Here is a 23,784-nt window from a genome sequence, read left to right as displayed (position 1 = left end):
ATGTAAGCAAATATTAACATTGCTGTATGTATACTTTTGACCCAGGAGATTTGGTCACATTTTCAGTAGACCCATAATAAATTCATCAAAGAACCAAACTTAATGAATGTTTTTTGTGACCAACAAGTATGTGCTCCAATCACTCTATCACAAAAATAAAAAGAGTTGTAGAAAGTATTGGAAACTCAAGACAGCCATGACATTATGTTCTTTACAAGTGTACTTTTGATCGCGACTCTGTCTTAGGTTATTAAAGTATATTATTTCCATGATCTTAATTTTTAGCAGTTAAAAAAATGCCTCACATCCACAATATGACCTCATTCTGAAAGATAACTGATACTTTCACTTCCACTTCTGACAGGACCCAGCTAACAATGCTTCCAGTCTTATGTTGCATTATGTTTCAAACACATGAACCTTTATGCTTGTCATGTGACCCAAGCACATGCATGGTCAACTTGTACATTACACTGTCTATAACATGTATTTCTGTATTTGTATTTCTACCAGGGGTGGGCGAAACCAAAGATTTGAGTATAAAGCCGATATCAAGTAAATAACTAATAAAAGGCAACAACATATAAATTGAAGCTTTTTTCTAATCGAATAATCGATTAATCGTTGATGCCATACTCCCCTCATTCCTCTGTTTCTTGAAGGTCAAATGGATGTCACGTCATTTATTATTTATTTGGCATTTGTCCTTGCATGAAAAACTACAAATCCTCTTTTCAAAATGTCTGTGTTAATATTTTGGGTGTCTGGAACATATTAATTGGATTTTACAATATTTCTTACGGGCAACATTGCTTTGTCTTATTTTTACTGCTGTACTTGAACATTTCCAAGAAAAAAATTAAGATCATTTTTCATTTGTTGAGCATGACCAAACTTAAAAAAAAACCACAACAAAAGGAACTGAAAAAAAAACCAACCCAATCTAATCACTTTTGTATAAGTCACTGGCAGGGAGTCTGTTTGATCAATTCAGGAGAAATGTGTAATGTCATCACTGTCAACACAAGTTAATTGTTGCTAGGTGATAAAATCAGTGGCAGTCACTAGTTTGTTTACCACGTGACTCACCAGCAGAGTTATTCCGCTAACCAGACTCCATTCACAGTCCGAGCATCACAACGTTGCACTTGTTTACCTGCGCCTACCTAACAAGGACGACAACTAAATTAAAACTGCAAATTTAGATGTATATCATCTTTTAATCGGCGTACTTGTAGTCATAATTTAAAGACGCAATGACTTTTAATGAACCACACAAATCCACCAACCTGTGCCGTCTGTGCGCCTGAACCACTTCACTCGAGCGGGGATGAATCCGAAGAAGAGAGTTAGGAGCAAAAGACCAAATAAAGCGCCGACTTTGACTTGAAGTAGGTATTCCATAACGGCAACAGTACTGGAGTGTCAAGGGGGAGGTTCGCTGCCTACTTGTCCGGTTTTTAAGTCCGTTGTGAATGTAAGGCAGCATGAAGATGCCCGGCAGGCAACACCATTTGTTGTTGCTACGGTAGCCGGGAAGAGAAAAAGAGGAAACCAGCCAGTTGTTTCCGCCCACAGCTCTGGAACGTCATTGCGGCCGCCATCTTACGGCAGTCAAATCCGCCTTGTCAACCAGTACAAGTAAATGTGACAGCGACGTATTTATGAAGAAAACGCGACCCCGAACGGTACAAGCGGTAGGAAATGGATGGATGGACATGTATTTACAGGGCTGTCAATAATCGTAGTATTCATAGCTTTATAGTTATCTGTGTAGCACGCTTATAGCAGCATTACATGATGTAGTTCGTGTCACATATAGGGATGATTGTCGAAGTTAGGACAAATGACTTTTAACCCCCGGGGGCACATTCTAAAATCCATCCATCCATTTCTACCGCTTGTCCCATGAATTGATTTACGTGGACCCCGACTTAAACAAGTAGAAAAACATATTCGGGTGTTACCATTTAGACTAAATGGTAACACGTTAATTAATTCATGGTAAATAGATAGATTTATCAGATTACATTTTTTATTTTCTATAGCAGGGGTGTCAAAAGTGTGCCCCGGAGGCCATTTGCGGCCCACAGCTAATGTTTTAAAGGCCTACTGAAACCCACTACTACCGACCACGCAGTCTGATAGTTGATATATCAATGATGAAATCTTAACATTGCAACACATGCCAATACGGCCGGATTAGTTTACTAAAGTGCAATTTTAAATTTTGCGCGAAAAATCCTGCTGAAAACGTCTCGGTATGATGACGTCAGCGCGTGACGTCACGGATTGTAGAGGACATTTTGGGACAGCATGGTGGCCAGCTATTAAGTCGTCTGTTTTCATCGCAAAATTCCACAGTATTCTGGACATCTGTGTTGGTGAATCTTTTGCAATTTGTTCAATGAACAATGGAGACAGCAAAGAAGAAAGCTGTAGGTGGGAAGCGGTGTATTGCGGCCGACTGCAGCAACACAAACACGGCCGGTGTTTCGTTGTTTACATTCCCGGAAGATGACAGTCAAGCTTTACCATTGGCCTGTGGAGAACTGGGACAACAGAGACTCTTACCAGGAGGACTTTGAGTTGGATGCGCAGACACGGTACCGTGAGTACACATGCTGTTGCGGCTTCCAAACATTTGATCGCTTGCCCGTACGTGCGTGCCGCTATGTGCATGTCACGTACGTCACTTTGGGGACTTTGGGGAAATATATGTGCTGTGTGAACTTTGGGGAGGTGAACGGTGTTATGTTATTCAAACACTATCATTACAAACGGTACTTTGGGCTGTGGGATTGAGTGTGTTGTGCAGGTGTTTGAGTTGTATTGGCGGGTTATATGGACGGGAGGGATTAATTTGTGGCATATTAAATGTAAGCCTGGTTGTGTTGTGGCTAATAGAGTATATATATGTCTTGTGTTTATTTGCTGTTTTAGTCATTCCCAGCTGAATATCAGGTCCCACCCGCCTCTCACAGCATCTTCCCTATCTGAATCGCTCCCACTGCCCTCTAGTCCTTCACTCTCACTTTCCTCATCCACGAATCTTTCATCCTCGCTCAAATTAATGGGGAAATCTTCGCTTTCTCGGTCCGAATCGCTCTCGCTGCTGGTGGCCATTATTGTAAACAATGTGCAGATGTGAGGAACTCCAGAACCTGTGACGTCACGCTACTCGTCTGCTACTTCCAGTACAGGCAAGGTTTTTTTTATCAGCGACCAAAAGTTGCGAACTTTATCGTCGATGTTCTCTACTAAATCCTTTCAGCAAAAATATGGCAATATCGCGAAATGATCAAGTATGTGTATGACACATAGAATGGACCTGCTATCCCCGTTTAAATAAGAAAATCGCATTTCAGTAGGCCTTTAAAGGCCCACAGCACATTCTAAAAGTACTATTAAAATAAACAAAAACATAACAAAAGTGAAATAAAAAAGCTTAAAGGTGAAATGTAATTTAGAAAAAGTTGCAACGTTGACTCATAAAACAAAGCTGTTTTTTTTCTTTCAAACTGTCATTTCTAAAAACATAATATTGAATCAAAATCAATGTTATTATGAATTATTGACCTATCCAAGGTTCTGATTACTTCACATCAAATATTCCACTTAGAAAAATATTTTTGGTGGAAGATTTTGCATATTTTGTGTGTTTGCCATTAAAAACATAGTTTTGTTTGACAAAAAAGGGCGGAAAACAAACAAACAAAAAAACTAAAATATTTTGAAATGAGGGATAGATCTGAAGTTGATGTAGACTCCAGAGATTTAAGCGTTAAATATAAAATGTATGTATGCCCTGGCACACCATTATCATCATTTCATGACCGAAGCAAAACACTTTTTACACTTTTATACTGAAATAAATACACATACAACTTATTAAATAAAACCATAGAAAAAACTACCAGCAGCGGTAAAGTTTAGATCCATGAAGGAAAGAAGAAAGTGAATGAATGTTTATAACTGAATACATTTACATATGTATACACATTTGTTTTCTTTTTCTTTTTCTTTTTTTAATGAATAAAGTAACATTTACGACAACCTTTTTCCAAAACACAATATAGAATGTGAGATATAACAGGATAATGCATACGTTTATAATTTTTTTTCAAAACGCTTACAAAAAAGTGGGACCCCAAAAATGTACTGTGGGACCCCATTTTTATGATTTGAGGGACCCCATTGTGAAAATTCTTAGCGCCAACAGTGTTGTCAACAGAGGAGAAAAAATGCTTTATTTAGATAAATATATTATTTATAAAGCAAGTTCGAGTATCATTGGCAAATTTTAGCCTAGTCCTGGCCTAGGCGTGCTGCCCGCCTTGGCACACATATATGTGTCCTCTTATTGGGATTTCAGAATATGGTCAGCCTAATTTAGTGGTCAATTGTACAGAATATGTACTGTACTGTGCAATCTAAAAAGTTTCAATCAATCAATCAATCGGGGTCGATAATAATAACAAAAAAATACTAACAAACAGGTGAAATGTAACGAGAAAAAGTTGCAACTTTAACTAATTCCCCAAAGCTGCCATGCAGGCTGTTTTTGTATGTAAAAGCTGTCGTTAGTCATGAAATAATAATGAATCGAAATCAACGTCGTCGTGTATTATTGACCTATTCAAGGCTCCGATTACTTTACATAAAAAATTGCACTTTTGAATGTTTCTTGGCAAAATGCTGCATGTTTTGTGCGTTTGCCATATAAAAAACACAAGTTATTTGACAAAAAAGGGCATAACAGAAACAAACAATCAAAACAATCAAAACATAATAAAAAACGTATAATTAACGAATAGATCTGAAGTTAATCTCGAGCAGGGATGTCTAAACTATGACCTGCCAGATGTCATTAGTTAAACAATGCATAGCACCCACTTAATTACCCGTTTGTTTCTGAATGCTACATATTTGCTGCCATCTTGTGGAGAATGTGAGTAAATCAGAGCAGAGGCCCTTGAAATTGTTTCGTCGCAATAGAGCAGCATTTACGTATATCAGTGGTCCCCAACCACCGGGCCGTGGCCCGGTACCGGTCCGTGGATCGATTGGTACCGAGCCGCACAAGAAAAAAATAAATAATAATAATAATTATTATTATTATTATTTTTTTTTTAAATCAACATAAAAAACACAAGATACACTTACAATTAGTGCACCAACTCAAAAAACCTCCCTCCCCCATTTACACTCATTCACACTCATTCACACAAAAGGGTTGTTTCTTTCTGTTATTAATATTTCTGGTTCCTACATTATATATCAATATATATCAATACAGTCTGCAGGGATACAGTCCGTAAGCACACATGATTGTATTTCTTCATGACAAATTTGGGACAAATTTTCAAGCGTTGACCGGTCCGCAGTTACAAAAAGGTTGGGGACCACTGACGCACATGACACAATACAAACAACCTTCCCTAGTCAAAAATGCAACAAACGTAAAGGTCAACATACTGTACATGGTCACCCTCACACATAACACAACTTGCTCACTGAACATATATATATATATATATATATATATATATATATATATATATATATATATATATATATATATATATATATATATATATATATATACTATTCATTAATTATTTGTGGATGCATGTTTGTGTGTAAGCCTGCAGTGTGTCTCTGTTCCGCGGCCTTGATGCCGTGCAGTCGCTAGTCCAAAGTCAACAACAACAGGTGTGTGTCCATGAGAGACAAGAAGGGAGTTTGTTGTGTCTTCGCCGCACTGTCCTTCGGGAGAGACTCGAAGCCAGGGAAACAATCCAAGTTAGAATGTTTTGTATACGAGTGAAAATAAAATGTGCTTTTCACTCTAAATTGTCTATGACTGGTCCTCAAACCTGCGGGGCAGTCCGATGTGATCCAAAATCACAAGAGTGTCCACAGTTCTTCCCGCATCCTCCAATCATTTGTGGCAGCTTTGGGGTACTTTGAAGACTGCCAGCAACTTCCAATTTGTCGACAAAACAGAGCAACGCTTACTCCAATCAGCAGATGTCCTGTTGTCATAATTCCGAATAGGTAGATATCTTCACGTCTTCGACAGAAAAGGGTCGCCAGGCACGCCTTCTTCTCCCAAGAGTCCGTCGTGTGTCCAGCAACAACCGCTGCGTCACGACAAGCAGGTTCCCCTAAACCCAAGATCTTGTCAATTTCATTGAGGCCAGTTAAATAGTTCCAATGTTGATTTGGAGAGCAGTGCAAAAAGAGGCAACAAAAAAGTTAAGACAAGACAAAGAAGCAAGCAGGAGAGATAAGGGAGAGGAAAGGGGAGCGTCCACCCTCGATGAGTGCCAGAGAGAAGATGGACTGGACTCTCACTATTATGTTAGATCCACTATGGACTGTACTCTCACTATTATGTTGGATCCACTATGGACTAGACTCTCACTATTATGTTAGCTCCACTATGGACTGGACTCTCACTATTATGTTGGATCCACTATGGACTAGACTCTCACTATTATGTTAGCTCCACTATGGACTGGACTCTCACTATTATGTTAGATCCACTATGGACTGGACTGTCACTATTATGTTAGATCCACTATGGACTAGACTCTCACTATTATGTAAGCTCCACTATGGACTGGACTCTCACTATTATGTTAGATCCACTATGGACTGGACTCTCACTATTATGTTAGATCCACTATGGACTGGACTCTCACTATTATGTTAGATCCACTATGGACTGGACTCCCACTATTATGTTAGCTCCACTATGGACTGGACTCTCACTATTATGTTACATCCACTATGGACTGGACTCTCACTATTATGTTGGATCCACTACGGACTGGACTCTCACTATTATGTTAGATCCACTATGGACTGGACTCTCACTATTATGTTAGCTCCACTATGGACTGGACTCTCACTATTATGTTAGCTCCACTATGGACTGGACTCTCACTATTATGTTAGATCCACTATAGACTGGACTCTCACTATTATGTTAGATCCACTATGGACTGGACTCTCACTATTATGTTACATCCACTATAGACTGGACTCTCACTATTATGTTACATCCACTATGGACTGTACTCTCACTATTATGTTAGATCCACTATGGACTGGACTCTCACTATTATGTTAGATCCACTATGGACTAGACTCTCACTATTATGTTAGCTCCACTATGGACTGGACTCTCACTATTATGTTAGATCCACTATGGACTGGACTCTCACTATTATGTTAGATCCACTATGGACTGGACTCTCACTATTATGTTAGAGCCACTATGGACTGGACTCTCACTATTATGTTAGATCCACTATGGACTGGACTCTCACTATTATGTTGGATCCACTATGGACTGGACTCTCACTATTATGTTAGATCCACTATGGACTGGACTCTCACTATTATGTTACATCCACTATAGACTGGACTCTCACTATTATGTTACATCCACTATGGACTGGACTCTCACTATTATGTTAGATCCACTATGGACTGGACTCTCACTATTATGTTACATCCACTATAGACTGGACTCTCACTATTATGTTACATCCACTATGGACTGTACTCTCACTATTATGTTAGATCCACTATGGACTGGACTCTCACTATTATGTTAGATCCACTATGGACTAGACTCTCACTATTATGTTAGCTCCACTATGGACTGGACTCTCACTATTATGTTAGATCCACTATGGACTGGACTCTCACTATTATGTTAGATCCACTATGGACTGGACTCTCACTATTATGTTAGAGCCACTATGGACTGGACTCTCACTATTATGTTAGATCCACTATGGACTGGACTCTCACTATTATGTTGGATCCACTATGGACTGGACTCTCACTATTATGTTAGATCCACTATGGACTGGACTCTCACTATTATGTTACATCCACTATAGACTGGACTCTCACTATTATGTTACATCCACTATGGACTGGACTCTCACTATTATGTTACATCCACTATAGACTGGACTCTCACTATTATGTTACATCCACTATGGACTGTACTCTCACTATTATGTTAGATCCACTATGGACTGGACTCTCACTATTATGTTAGATCCACTATGGACTGGACTCTCACTATTATGTTAGATCCACTATGGACTAGACTCTCACTATTATGTTAGATCCACTATGGACTGGACTCTCACTATTATGTTAGATCCACTATGGACTGGACTCTCACTATTATGTTAGATCCACTATGGACTGGACTCTCACTATTATGTTAGATCCACTATGGACTGGACTCTCACTATTATGTTAGATCCACTATGGACTGGACTCTCACAATATTATGCTGGATCCACTCGACGTCCATTGCACCGTCGCCCAGGGGTGAGGGGGGTCCCCACATCTGCGGTCCCCTCTAAGTTTTCTCATTGTCATCCCATTGGGTTGAGTTTTTTCTTGCCCTCATGTGGGATCTGAGTCGAGGATGTCGTTGTGGCTTGTGCAGCCCTTTGAGACACTCGTGATTTAGGGCTATATAAATAAACATTGATTGATTGATTGATTGATTGATTGATTGATTGATTGATTGATTGATTGTTTGAAAATATATCTCTTTGACTTTGTTGGTAAGTAAATACCTGTTGGGAAGAGACCACGTTTTGACCCAGCAGATGTCATTCACGACATTATTCCAGAGCGCACTTACATAGGAGACAGACACACAATCATTTTGGAATAAGCTGCGGATTTTTCTGTTATTTTTCTGATCAAAACACAGTTTCCCCACAGGAGTGTCAAGTGGATCATTCACATTTCTTACTTACGTTAAACATGTAAGTAATGCAAGCTGATAGTAAACGTGCAGTGGTGTTTTATTACAATAGTGATTTTAAAAAAAAATGTCCAGCAGAGCGCGCTATGACCATAATCACGCGACGTATATTTCATGCGGCCATGACAGTGATGACGTATATTTCATGCGCCGGATATGTTTGTCCAAAGACTTCACTCAATGCTGATGTGTTACAAGAAGTGATATTGCAGCGTCTTTTCTGTGATTTTTTTTTTGGCTACAACAAGACAAAGGAAGCGGAGGTGTCTTATAAGTGTCACAGAAGACACTTTGGAAGCGACCTCTGACTGCCAATGGCGGTGAGATATCACACACATGTTTGCACTTTGACGCGTCACTGCAGACTTTCCTCATTTAGACCTGTCAATCAGCTAATATTTGAGTATTACTCTTCTTTCTTTCTTTTTTAATACCTTTCCTTTTGGTAAACTTAGCCACATAATAAGAATATACTGCTCCAATGTAGAATTGTTTTAGTGAGCAAGGTTTATTAACATGACAGTAATAGACTGTTTTCACGCACAGGACGAGTAATAAAGCGTAATGGAAGTATATACCTTTTAATATAGACTTGTAGCAAACGTCCATACCATAAGTATTCGGCATGATCGAATTCTATAAAAGCACAATGCAAATCCAGCAGATGGCCTTTTCTTCTTCTTCTCCTCCATGAATTCACTCAACATTTGCCAGCAGGAAGATACTTTCACAAGACGTGGTAACACTCTGTCATCAGGGATGGCCAATACGGTCTAAAATCTGTGTTACAATAGATAGCACAATATATTATTTGGCATGTTAATGATAATGTAATTATTTAAAAAACAGTTAACAAAGGCTTCTAATTTGGCTTCTGGCGAATGCGGTAACTTATTGTTTAATTTCCGGTTCTATTATATTGTCCTAATTATTATCAATCTACCGTATTTTTCGGACTATAAAGCGCACTTAAAAGCCTTTAATTTTCTCAAATTTCGACAGTGCGCCTTATAACTCGGTGCGCCTTATGTACGGAAGAATTTTGGTTGTGCTTACCGACTTCGAAGCTATTTTATTTGGTACATGGTGTAATAAGTGTGACCAGTAGATGGCAGTCACACATAAGTGATATGTGGAGACTGCAATATGATGCAGTCACACATAAGAGATACGTGTAAACTGCAATATGACTCAAGTAAACAGCACCAAAATTGTATATGTTCCATTGAAAATATAGAACATTACACACGGCGCTCAAAAATCTATCAAAATGTTTTAGTACGACTTTGGTAATCTATGAAGCTGCACTGCTTGATGGATTGTACTGTGCTTCAACATACAAGTATTATTATGGTGTGTGCATAATGTAAGACATATTATTCTTTCTTTTTGGTAAACTTAGCCACATAATAAGAATATACTGCTCCAATTTATCAATCAATCAATCAATCTTTATTTATATAGCCCTAAATCACAAGTGTCTCAAAGGGCTGCACAAGCCACAACGACATCCTCGGTACAAAGCCCACATAGCCCACATAGACACATAGACACTAAAACAATTTAGAATTGTTTTAGTGAGCAAGGTTTATTAACATGACATTAGACTGTTTTCACGAACAGGACGAGTAATAAAGCGTAATTGAAGTATATACCTTTAATATAGACTTATAGCAAACATCTATACCATAAGCATTCGGCATGATCGAATTCTATAAAAGCACAATGCAAATCCAGCAGATAGCGTTTTCTTCTTGTTCTTCTTCTCCATGAATTCACTCAACATTTGCCAGCAGGAAGATACTTTCACAAGACGTAATGTTGAATAACAGCACGTTTTGTAAGCATAATTGTTCACTCTGTCATCAGGGATGGCCAATATGGTCTAAAATCTGTGTTACAATAGATGGCACAATATATTATTTGGCATGTAAATGATAATGTAATTATTAAAAAAAAACCGTTAACAAAGGCTTCTAATTTGGCTCCTGGCAAATGCGGTAACTTATTGTTTAATTTCCGGTTCTATTATATTGTCCAAATTATTATTAATCTACCGTATTTTTCTGACCATAAGGCGCACTTAAAATCCTTTCATTTTCTCAAATTACGACAGTGCGCCTTAGAACTTGGTGCGCCTAATGTACGGAATAATTTTGGTTGTGCTTACCGACTTCGAAGCTATTTTTTTTGGTACATGGTGTAATAAGTGTGACCAGTAGATGGCAGTCACACATAAGAGGTACGTGTAGACTGCAATATGATGCAGTCACACATAAGAGATACGTGTAGACTGCAATATGACTCAAGTAAACAACACCCAAATTGTATATGTTCCATTGAAAATATAGAACATTACACACGGCGCTCATGAATCTATCAAAATGTTTTAATACGACTTTGGTAAGATATGAAGCCACACCGCTTGATAGATTGTACTGTGCTTCAACATACAAGTATTATTATGGTGTGTGTATAAGGTAAGACATTATCTGGCGTTTTGTTTCGCAATATTATGCAAAAGCAACTTTTCTTACCTTCTGGTACCTGCTGATGTGTATTTGGGATCTGCATATGTCCTGAAAATTTGCGCGCATCCACCTTTGTAGTCCGTGGTGACGCCGTAGTCGATAAGCTTCTTCTTTTTCGCTATCTTCTTGTTATGGGACAATCATCCTCCGCTGTTGCCATTTCTAATATAAAGTAATGTACATTTCTTACTTATGTCAGTAAAGTCGCCATGAAAGCGCTAAAACAAACCGGTGTAGTGAGTTTACATTATTAATATAACCCAAGGAACTTTAGTTATTAGAGAGTTCCGGTCGGACGGTTTTTGACGGGACACATTTTTGGCGTTATTGCACTAGTGAGCCACGGACGAGGAGATGCTGCTCCGTTATTGATTGAAGTAAAGTCTGAATGTCATTAAAACAGTTAGCTCCATCTTTTGACACTTCTTCCACTCCCGTCATTGCACGCTACACCGCTACAATAAAGATGACGGAGAAAAGACGCTGCCGAAGGTGAGCCACATAAATGAGACCGCCCACAAAACGGCGCATCCTGAAGAGACTGTCAGAAAGCGGCTTGAAGATGATCTGTAAAACATCATCTATGCAACATTTTGACCAAAGAACCACCATTACATGTTATGTAGACCTCAAGGAAGTGTTTTAAAAATAGAAAAAAAAATCATAATATGACCCCTTTAATGCGGTCTATAATCCGGTGCGCCTTTTGTATGAAAATAGACCTGACTAGACCAGCTCATCAGCAGTGCGCTTTATAATCCGGTGCGACCTATGGTCCGGAAGATACGGTACTTGATAGATTGCTGTCAATATCTGGTTACTTTCTGTTGATGTTTCTATCGTCTTTTATTGTTTGGATACTTTATATTACTATATAATACTACAAATTTGGGTATCGATTCAATACCAAGTAGTTATAGGAGCAGTATCTGTCACACCAATACGGATACTTAAAATTGTCAAGATCATTGAATGATACATTTTTTTATCGCAATTATAATCCGAAACAAGAGGGCACTGTAAAAATATGAATACATGATTTCCTACTATCCACCCTTCCATCCATCCTTGTCCCTTATTGGCCCTGATTTAATTTAGTCAGCCCCTTGCGACTCCGAGGGGGACAAGCGGTAGAAAATGAACAGTGAGACCATTTTATTCATATATTATTCAACATTTGAAAAAAAAAACTTAATTTCAGCTGAAATAATACCACACAGTAAGGTTAGTGTTAAATGTGTTAGTGTCTTGCCCAAGACACAACAGCTGTGATTAGGATGGCAGAAGCTGGAATCGAACCTGGAACCCTCAAGTTGCTGGCACAGCTGCTCTACCATTCATTTTTAATAACGTTCGTTTTTTTCCAAATAAAATATATATAATTAAAATCTTTCTTATTTGAAAAAAAAAAAACCTTCTTGAAGTATGCATTTTTGCATTTTGACCGGAGTAAGTGCAGCTTCTCTCAAATGCACCTTCAGCGGTAAAAAATACAAAGTTTAAAAATGGTGTCAAGATGCACTGCACGATTTCTTCTGAAAATTCCCATAAAAAGTGCTACATGTCTCCTGCATGTTTGAAAACATAGCAAAACGCCTCAGGTAGGCAGAGCATGACAACATGAATGTGCAGTAAATGAGACTATCTCCATGGTGATGCCCCATATATTACACACAGAATCCTCATTTAAATAAGGCGGTCTGCACCACTTTACAATTGCACACGCAGTCTTAGTAACTCACATGCAACACGCCCACTAATAGTTCACACTATTTTATAGATTAGTTTAGTGCGTAATATTTGGATCTTAGTGTGATCTTAAGTATCAGTATTGGTGTGACAGATACTGCTCCTGTAACTACTTGGTATTGGATCGATTCGCAAATTTGTAGTATCCCCAAAAGTAATATAAAGTCCATCCATCCATTGATTGATTGATTGATTGAAACTTTTATTAGTAGATTGCACAGTACAGTACATATTCCGTACAATTGACCACTAAATGGTAACACCCGAATAAGTTTTTCAACTTGTTTAAGTCGGGGTCCACGTTGCTACCGCTTGTCCCTCATTGGCTCTGATTTAATTTACCGGTAGTCAGCCCCCTGCGACTTCGAGAGGGACAGGCAGTAGAAAATTGATTGGATGTGTCCAGAGATGTAATTCCTGAGTTTTTAAACAAAAACAAGAATGAAAAGATTTGCGGTCTGACTGCGCTAACAAAATAAAGGTTTCAAAAAAGTACCTTGCACAAGCATAATGTACTTAAGTTACTTATTGATACATTTATAAAATGATTATGCATTGATCTAAAATACTGGGCCAAATTTTCCCTAAGATGTATTGCCCCAATAAATGTGAATCTTTTTGCATTTAATCAACATTTTATGATATTTTATTTTACACAAAAAGCACACTCTATGGTGGTAAAATAAGTGTAAAAGGTAAAAAAAATAAAAATTTAAAACAATTACAACGGAAAAACTAAATGTTATGGTATTTCTATATTACTATTGTTATCTAAATGTATTTTTATAGCTATTATTCTTATTTTACTTGTAGTGGCCCCCCGCAACCCCGAAGGGAATACGCGGTAGAAAATGGATGGATGGATGGGTTTATTAGTTACTAATCTATGTCCAGAATGTATTCAAACTATATTTAAAGTTAAGTTTTGGTGGTACAAAAAATACTCATATTTTCAAATTAATGAATAATCGTGTAATTAATCGTGATTACAGTATCAATCAAAAATAATCGTGATTATTAATGTTGCCGTAATCGTCCAGTCCTAGTAGACAGGCTGTTAACACATTGCTGTTTTATGATATTCAGGGGGCAGTGAGGGAATCTATATGTACACTGACTTCTCTAAAAATATCCCACTACACATAGACATATTATTTAGTCAACATATTTCAAATTACAAATCTCACTCCAAGTTTTTTGTCCTCTCCTTGCAGCCCAAAGGTAAAGTTGGCACCAAAGGAAAGAAGCAGATTTTCGAGGAGAACGAGGCGACCCTAAAGTTCTACACAAGAGTTATCCTCGGTGCTAATGTAAGAATGCACCTTTCATCCACTTGTCATTTAAATGAAATATATAAATGTCAAGAAAAATGCTTAGCGGAAGACTTTAACTTACAAACTGTTAACAATGGATGTTTAACTCTTCCCAGGCCATATATGCCGTTGTAAACCTTTTGATCTTCTACAATTCATCTTCTTTTTGGACATGGGTTAGTATTACCTAATAAAAATGTTTGGATTTGAAGCCATAATGACTTAATATACAAATATTTCATAACTCAGGTGTTCTGTCTTCCCACATGCAGCTCTTATTAGCATTAGTGCTAGCAGTTTATGTGGGGAGTTACCGCTCCATGTCCGCCATGGCCAAACCAGTGTTTGCTGACGATGGAAGCCTGCTGGACGGAGGAATAGATTTAAACATGGAGCAAGGAATGGCAGAGTAAGTCATGACACTTCCATTAATCATGAATGCAGCTGACATGAATCAAAGCTTCTTTTTAATATGTTGTGTATGCACGCACAGTATAACAATATTTGAGGTTAGGTAATTACAGCCTTGAATAGGTCAATAATTCATAACATTGATTTGGATACAGTCGACAAGCAGACAAAAAATATTATTCTTACAGTGCCTACTTAGCTAGAATGAGCGATAAAGCAGACAGGACTTGGTTGAGTTTATTGACTTCACTCAGGTATTTTATAGATATCTGCCATGTTATATGTAACGGCCCAATATCATTTAATTGCATTTGTGCGGTTCAATGGCAGTGTAACTCATTTACGCTCATCAAAGCTCTTAACATTATCTTCATTGTTTTATGGTGCCATCTGGTGGGTAAAGGGAGCATTGAGACAATATTTTCTTGGTTTTCAATCGCAAGAATGAGATTAATTTGGGTGTCATGGAAAAAGCATACAATGGTATCAGGACTACAGTCTTAAGAAATAACAGTTTTAATGGGAGGGTCAATGGGGCCGAAATAGTTTTCAAGAGATAGTGTGTATACTTAATTTTTATTTACTATTCTAACAATGTATGAATCAAAAACACAATGCAAATTTCTATATAAAATAGATTCCGACTGCTAACTTCCAAACTGAACAATCATATCACAAAAGGAACACATGGGGTGCACAAGGCTTGAATGACCCATAGAGTTCTCATGACAATTATTTACTGCCACGTTCGCTTTATCTCTTTTTTTGCTCCTAAAAATGAATCTGGGAGTAATAATATATCAATTAGTTTTTGAGTGATGTAGATAACTAACTGTACTTAGAATGCCCCCTTTCCATCGCCAGACTCAATATGCCACCCCGCCTTGGTGTGATGTCAACTACAGAACTGGAGCCCATTTCCCCACATAGTGTATCTAAAGGCATGTAAAACTATTATTTTCATCATGTTTTGCTGACATCAAATCTGATATGGTTAACATTATGAGGAAATTTGAAATAATCACCATTTCCGAACTTCCCTGCTCTTCCATATTCTTTTCAAAAAAGACCAAAAAAAGACCACTCAAGAATGATGAGGAAAACATCAGTATAAGAGGACGCACAATAGAATACTCGCAGCTCACCCTCTTTTTTTACTTGTTTTAGATCGTCGAGTCTGCTCTTTCTTCTTTTTTTTTTTTACAGGTTCTGATTCAGTTTTTATCTCCTCGAGGGTGCTCCTGATTTTAAGGATCGCTTGCATCTTTATATTGTTTTTCATGCAAACTCCAACCAAAACCCTTCTTCTTCGCTGCAAATTACACTCCTCATGCTTGGTCCGTCCCACTTTGCGTGAGTCAATTTGACTGGAGAGTCTTAGACTTAGATTTCCTTTTTATTGTCATTCAAATTTGAACTTTACAGCACAGATAAGAACGAAATTTCGTTACATAAGCTCATGGTAGTGCAGGATAAAAAAGCAATAAGGTGCATACATAAATAAATAAATGTATATATAATATATATATATATATATATATATAAAATAAATAAATATATATAAATAAATAAATAGATTACAGTACAGATAAATATATTGCACTTTTTCACATGCGTCCACATTTATGGATGTATGTTATATTGTCTTTTTTTATTCCAGCGAGTTAGTCCATTTTGGGGGTAGTTGAGGGGATAATGTAATTATGATGCGTTCAAGAGTCTTACGGCCTGAGGGAAGAAGCTGTTACAGAACCTGTAGGTTCTGCTTCGGAGGCTGCGGAACCTCTTTCTAGAGTCCAATCATATGGAAATAAATGCAGGCTGGCCCCTTCTTTAGTTGAATTGCTACAACCTGCGACAATGCATCTTGCTGACATATTTGATAATCTTTAAAAAATATATGTGAAAGCGGTATTCGAGCTGAAGATGCTACCAAAATACATACATACACAATTTGAAATTGTAGGTGACGTCATTAGACTAAAGCAGCCCCACCAACACTTTGTAGCTAAAAATGGGCGTTCTAAAATATGCTGACACTTGATCAGCTCTGGGTCTATTTTAGGGGGAATTTTATTTGTAGACATACTTTTTAGGTCCAGAACTATGAAATAAGTGCAAATGTTGTCAGGGGCCCTTTAACTACTCTTTATCTTGTCTCGGTTTTGCGTCCCTTTTTTCAGTTCAACCTCACTTGAGATCGTACACTTATTTTTTCATTTTGTTATAGTGTATTAACTCTTTGGGCCTATAATCACCTCAACACCTAAAATCTGAGTAGGAAAAGTTTTGATGGTTGTTTTGTGTAGAAACATGTAACGATGAAGTCTTCCAAGAAATTAGAAAGAAATTATAAAATTTAGACGCTTATGTACACATTTGTCAAATCGCAAAGACAAATGTAGTAGATAACTTCAAACCCAGGCAAGGCCTCCAACAGCTATAATCTACTATGTACGCAACAAATTGTATATTATTTTTGACCACCCTTTAAAAACGTGATGAATAACAACAACAACAACATTGAACTCTGAGCCTGGTGAGGAATTTCAAAGGCATTGTGCCATGCATCGTTTGACCACTAGATGGCAGTGTTTGCTTACCTTGCTTCGCTCTACGCCAGCAACAGAGGCCTGTATTGTTTTAAATGATTGGTTGAAGGCGATTTTTTTTTCACCAATAGGAAGGTCTTGTCATAGTTAATTAGCGACCTCACATTAGCGGTGCTTCACCAAAAGCCCATAAAAATAACCAATGAATAAAAGTGTAAAAGTAAGTTAACCAGGTTCAAGCTTTAAAGAGTTTCAAAGAGTTCATTGTCACACGCACAATAGAAATGTTTCATCTGTACAATGCAATTATTTATTTGTTGTCCACACTAATGCAAAGTACAGTAAAGAAAGAAGGGAATACTATATATATATAAAAAAAAACAAATGAGACATATATAAAAGAGAAAGAAAACAATAGAATTAAAATATGTACACAAATGTGCAGTGAAGGTGCCAAAGTGCATATGAAGTTTTCACAATGTAACACAAATTCACTCTGACCTTTGAACTCACTAGATATCTGATATTGATATCACATGAATACATTTAATATATCAGTTTCAATACCAGCTTAAAAAATACAAGTATCCAATTATATCGGCCTAAACTTTCCAATATTAGTTTTATTACAAGCTGTCCTGTAGCGTGTTTATTTACTGCACAGCCAGTTAAAATCTAAATGTAAGCACACAATTTCTGGTATTTTAGTGAAGTTATTTACAAAAGATAGACATGCTATGCAATAGACTACTAGGCGCTAGCAGCTACACAAAAGCTAAGCACACAGTAGCACACTAGCTAGAACAATAAAACAGCGCATGTATCGATATAAACAGGTATCAAATAATTATAGTTGCATTTTACCTACACATACAAAGTCTCCAAGGCAGAATCGTATTAGAAAGTATCTAGGAAAAAGGTGTCCGCATCATTCAACTTACTGCGTCATGAGCTTAACTTAATACATTTTTGTGATCACTAGGTGTCGCCAAAAACTTTTACCAATCCACTTCAACTTCAAAACAGCGTAAGTTCATTCCAGACACTTAATAATTATTAGGTTAGTATTTTCCACACCTACCATTGTTCTCTGTTTGATTCATTTCTCTTGATCAAACATTTTCTAACATTCCACACTACTAAATAATACAAGTATTTATGATTCCTGCTGACATTTGATCAGGTCAGTATCGGTATTGTATCGGAAGTGACACACACTCAATGCTCATTGATGGCATTGACACAAGGCTTACTAGTTTCCATCTATCATTGTTAGCTGCAGCTGGGATAGGCTCCAGCAACCCCCGCGACCCCGAGAGGGACAAGCGGTAGAGGATGGTTAATTTAGTTTTAGTCATAATCTTGACGAAAATGTATTTTAGTTGTAGTCATATTTTAGTCATCTAAATGGATTTATTTTCGTTTAGTATTAGTCGACTAAATTCCTCAACATTTTACTCGAATAAATTTTAAAGTATAAAGAATATTTGAAGTTGTCTTGAAACCACGTTTATTAAAGTTATTGCAGAGCCTCTCAAAAACTAATTTCACAACAAGACCTGCACTCCATGAATATATTGGGGCGGCTTGGTTTGAATGGTAGCGCGGATGAACCAGCAACTTGAGGGTTCCGGGTTCGATTCCAGCTTCTGCCATCCTAATCACGGCTCTTGTGTCTTGGGCAAGACACTTCTCCACCTGGCTCCCAGTGGCTCCTACACAGGTGTATTAATGTGCAGGACTCTGTTGAAAAAGCGATTCTTAATCTGAACGGGACTTTCCTACGTAAATAAAGGTGAAGAAAAGTAAAATATTAGTAAGTACATTTCACACTAACCTTACTGTGTGGTATTATTTCAGCTGAAATTAAGTTTTTTTTTTTCAAATGTTGAATAATATATGAATAAAATAGTCTTATGGTTCATTGTCTCATTGTTTTAGTTAGAGATGTCCGATAATATCGGACTGCCGATATTATCGCCCGATAAATGCTTTTAAATGTAATATCGGAAATTATCGGTATCGGTTTTAAAAAAAAAAGTCAAATTTATGACTTTTTAAAACGCCGCTATGTACACGACGTAGGGAGAAGTACACAGCGCCAATAAACCCTAAAGGCACAAGTGAATGCCATGCATACTTGGTCAACAGCCATACAGGTCACACTGAGGGTGGCCGTATTAACAACTTTAACACTGTTACAAATATGCGCCACACTGTGAATCCACACCAAACAAGAATGACAAAACACATTTCGGGAGAACATCCGCACCGTACCACAACATAAACACAACAGAACAAATACCCAGAACCTCTTGCAGCACTAACTCTTCCCTGCTCCCCCCTACCCCTGCCCTCCCCCAACCCCGCCTACCTCAACCTCCTCATGTCCCAAATTCCAAGCTGCTGTTTTGAGGCATGTTAAAAAAATAATGCACTTTGTGACTTCAATAATAAATATGGCAGTGCCATGTTGGCATTTTTTTCCATAACTTGAGTTGATTTATTTTAGAAAACCTTGTTACATTGTTTAATGCATCCAGCGGGGCATCACAACAAAATTAGGCATAATAATGTGTTAATTCCACGACTGTATATATCGGTATCGGTTGATATCGGAATCTGTAATTAAGAGTTGGACAATATCGGCAAAAAAGCCATTATCGGACATCTCTAGTTTTAGTCAATGTGCAGTTGTTTTGATTCGTTATCGTACTATTCTAGTCAGAGGGACAATATTCAGTCAACAAAATTAACACTGAGCAGAAAATTGATGGATGGATGGACGATACATTATTTGGTACCCAAACGATGATAAATGAATGATGATTGGGGCGGTATAGCTCGGTTGGTAGAGCGGCCGTGCCAGCAACTTGAGGGTTGCAGGTTCGATCCCCGCTTCCGCCATCCTAGTCACTGCCGTTGTGTCCTTGGGCAAGACACTTTACCCACCTGCTCCCAGTGCCACCCACACTGGTTTAAATGTAACTTAGATATTGGGTTTCACAATGTAAAGCGCTTTGAGTCACTTGAGAAAAAGCGCTATATAAATGTAATTCACTTCACAATTCACTTCACTAAAACTATTTTAAAACCAGTTATAAAGGCTTCTGATGTAGCTGCTTACGTATGAGGTAACATATTGTGTCATTTCTCATTGTATTATTTTATTAAACTATTATTAATCTACATGCTAGTTTACTGTTAATATCTGGTTACTATCTGTTGTAACATGGTCCTATCTAAAATAAAATAAAAACATCAGGGTTTCCCCTTTATGCATCTCATCGTGGTGCAGCGCCACAGCTAAATTGAAGCCGCCACACATTAAAAATGATGATTTGTTTGACGTGGAAACAAATTAAGTAATATATTGTACGAATGGATTTATAGCACTATTGACTAGATTCACAGAAAATGTGGCCTCTGAAAACCTTTTGATCAACCATAAGTTAGACGCACGGGAGAGTCTGGAGACTCCGCGGTAAGATGAGGCGCCGGCTGCTTTGCTGCACCTTTGCACGGCAGCTGGCGGTGATGGGGCGGCGGCTCTCCAATTTTCTAATTTCCTCAATTCTCAGGGTATTTAATCATTCCCAACTTGACTGTTTTTTTTTGTCTTAGAAGACGTTTCGCCTCTCATCCAAGTAGGCTTCCTGAACTGATGAACTAACATCCTGTGGTTTATTCTGTACAGTCACATCAGCATCATCTACAACAAAACTTTCATTAATCACACATGAAGTTAGAAGGGGATACATATTATTTCAGCATACTTATGTGTGCCAGAAAATGCGTCCCCAGTTATAAGTACTACACAAAATGTACATATTATTTGGGTAGAAATGTCACAGGTTTCATTACCAACAACATATTGTGATCAAGGCATTAACGTGACAATCAGAATTGTGTATACTATCACTAATAATCAGCGTAAGTACGTAGTGTCCAAAAGTGTTGACACAGGGCACATAACTTCGCCCCCTCTGAAATCATGCACCCTCTCACAGTAGGGGATACAAATAATTGCTATGGCAACATCTAGTGGACACGTTTAGAACAGCTTTTTTTTTTTTTTATTCCAAAATTCCAGCTCAATTTTGTACTTTGCAAACCTATTTCACAGGCAATACTTTTGACACCCCTGCAGTAGACGTTGACACCGCGGCACCTGCAGTGAGCGAACTCGTTCAAAAGACGGCACCATAATACAAACAATAACACACCTTTTCACTGTCTTTGCTTGCGTTTTTTAAATATTTTTGTTTACTTGTTGCAATATGGCCGTCAATGAAGAAAAATCCATATTTAAGCCGCATTGTTTAATCAGCTGCAGGGTTCAAAGTGTAGGAAAATAAAGTAGCGGTTTATAGTCCTTAATTTACAGCAAATCCCAACCATTCGCACGAGGGCTGGGCGATATATCGATATATCGCGGGTTTGCCTCTGTGTGATATAGAAAATGACTATATCGTGATATTTGAGTATATGTTCTCACACAGTTGCTTTTAGCTGCGGGCATTACACTACAGGCTCTTCTCACTCATTCTTGTCTCTCCTTCTCACAGAGACATAAAATAAGCGCACCTTCTTACATACTGTCGCGCGTGCAACAGGTAGCAGCATGGGAAACGTTAGCTGTGGTAATAGCTGAGTGGTAGTAATACGAGAGAGAGAGAGAAGGTGCGAATCTGGTAACAAATGAAGGAAGAATTAATTCCCAAGAAAAACAGCATGTCTGGCGGTGGTTTGGCTTCAAGCGGGAAGATGTTAAACAGACAACCGTAAAATGTCAAGTATGCGGCAAAAGCACCACTGCTAATGTGTAGCATCATTTGAAAAGTCACCCGCTAGAGAATAAAGAGTGCTTGAAACTCCGCATGTCAACATCTCCGTTCGGTGCCACACCAACGAAATGCCGAAGCAACAATTTCCAGATCAACACCGTATGAAACAAATAGTCAACAACAGAAGGATATAACGTCCGCAGTAACCTACCACATAGCGAAGGACATACACTATTTCATTTCCTATTATGCAGCTATTTTTTTTTTGACAGTGACATCATGCACAAAAGTGCACTTTATTTGTTTTAAAATATTGTAGTGGCGTTCTGTACAAAAAGTGCACTTTAATTTAGTGTTGTTTTGATATGTCAACTTAGTGACATCATGCACAAAAGTGCACTTATAGCTTGTTTTAAAATGTCTTTGACAATCTTGCACTTCCTGTTTTGGAAATGACATGAATGTTTGTGCCACTGCTTAATAACTGTTTAATAAATACACTTTTGGTCAATTGACTTAGTTGTGATTTCCCTCTCTGCATGAAAGTTTAAAATGAGCATATATTAATGCAGTATGAACAAGAAAGTTTTAATGTAGACACATAGAATCATCATACTGCTGTGATTATAAGTGTTAATTCAAGGCTAAGGCAAAATATTGAGATATATATTGTGTATCGTGACATGGCCTAAAAATATTGAGATATTAATAAAAGGCCATATCGCCCAGCCCTAATTCGCACTCAAATTTATTTTCTGTCCGTCAGGCACCTGAAGGATGTTATTCTTCTCACAGCCATCGTCCAAGTGCTCAGCTCCATCTCTTCTTATTTTTGGTATCTCTGGCTGCTGGTAAGAGAGCCCTACAGAATGTGCTCCAGTGTTTTGGTGTATTCTCTTTAAAAAAACAAAAACAACCTTGTCTTGTGTTTGCACGTCAGGCCCCGTTTCGCGCGCTTCACCTGCTCTGGGTGAACTTCCTGGGCCCCTGGTTCTCGGCAGAGAGCCCGTCGGCACCGGAGGAGGTGAACGAGAAGAAGCAGAGAAGACAAGAGCGTCGACAGATGAAGAGATTCTGACGGTGCAGAGCAGACGCAGCAGTATTTTTATACACACCATCCAGTTACTAGGCAATACGTTATTGCAAAGAAGACATTTTGTTATCGGATTAACACAATCATGATTGTTTCTTCCAGAATTCTATCAAATTAGGATTTAAGACAAATTTGACCTCAGGTATGTGTCCCATTTCACTTAAGTGCTGCACTAAGACATCCATCCAATATTGATCACACTGATTGAAAAGTCATATTATGCTGCATCCTTTTTTAATTAAACATATTGTCATTATAGATTATTCTATTCTTCTGTGTTTCCCATATATTCATTCATTTAGATTTTACACTACCTGTTTTGCCCTCTCAAACACATTTCAATGGGTTAACACACCAAATAGCACCTGGGGCCGCATGTGTTAAACGTGCGTACGCACTTTTGTGTAAGGAGGTCTATTAATTTATCGAGGCGGTCTTTTTGTCGCTAACAATGTTTTGTCCTTTGACTCCAGCACCAGCTCCTCTCTTGTTGCTCGAAACACGAGAAAGAAGCACCTCTGCTAAGCGTTAAG

General features: G+C 38.0%; 2 protein-coding genes across 2 annotated transcripts in view; one reads left to right on the top strand and one right to left on the bottom strand.

Moving 5' to 3' along the window:
• The window catches only part of LOC133616253 (zinc transporter ZIP1-like), a 9,163-nt gene extending 7,759 nt beyond the window's left edge, over window positions 1–1,404 (bottom strand). Inside the window, exon 1 of the mRNA XM_061975439.2 lies at window positions 1,290–1,404. Coding sequence (XP_061831423.1) covers window positions 1,290–1,404 — 115 coding nt within the window. The remainder of the gene's footprint in view (window positions 1–1,289) is intronic.
• Window positions 1,405–8,957: 7,553 nt separating this feature from the next.
• On the top strand, window positions 8,958–23,507 carry LOC133616252 (transmembrane protein 208). The gene is made up of 6 exons (XM_061975437.2): window positions 8,958–9,135; window positions 14,310–14,405; window positions 14,525–14,584; window positions 14,681–14,817; window positions 22,925–23,009; window positions 23,099–23,507. Exons 1-6 carry the CDS (start codon window positions 9,130–9,132, stop codon window positions 23,234–23,236), a joined length of 522 nt encoding a protein of 173 aa, XP_061831421.1. The 5' UTR covers window positions 8,958–9,129; the 3' UTR covers window positions 23,237–23,507.
• Window positions 23,508–23,784: the final 277 nt, after the last annotated feature.

This window comes from Nerophis lumbriciformis, linkage group LG15 (assembly GCF_033978685.3).
Source record: "Nerophis lumbriciformis linkage group LG15, RoL_Nlum_v2.1, whole genome shotgun sequence".
NCBI lineage: Eukaryota > Metazoa > Chordata > Actinopteri > Syngnathiformes > Syngnathidae > Nerophis > Nerophis lumbriciformis.
The sequence above is the reverse complement of the archived record's forward strand: the minus strand, read 5'-3'. Positions and strand labels throughout refer to the sequence as shown.

What these genes read in the sequence shown, in the direction of transcription:
- LOC133616252 (XM_061975437.2), top strand. An exon ending in GAGTTATCCTCGGTGCTAAT is followed by an intron (nt 14,406 to 14,524) that starts GTAAGAATGCAC and finishes AACTCTTCCCAG; the next exon opens with GCCATATATGCCGTTGTAAA. An exon ending in CATCTTCTTTTTGGACATGG is followed by an intron (nt 14,585 to 14,680) that starts GTTAGTATTACC and finishes TCCCACATGCAG; the next exon opens with CTCTTATTAGCATTAGTGCT.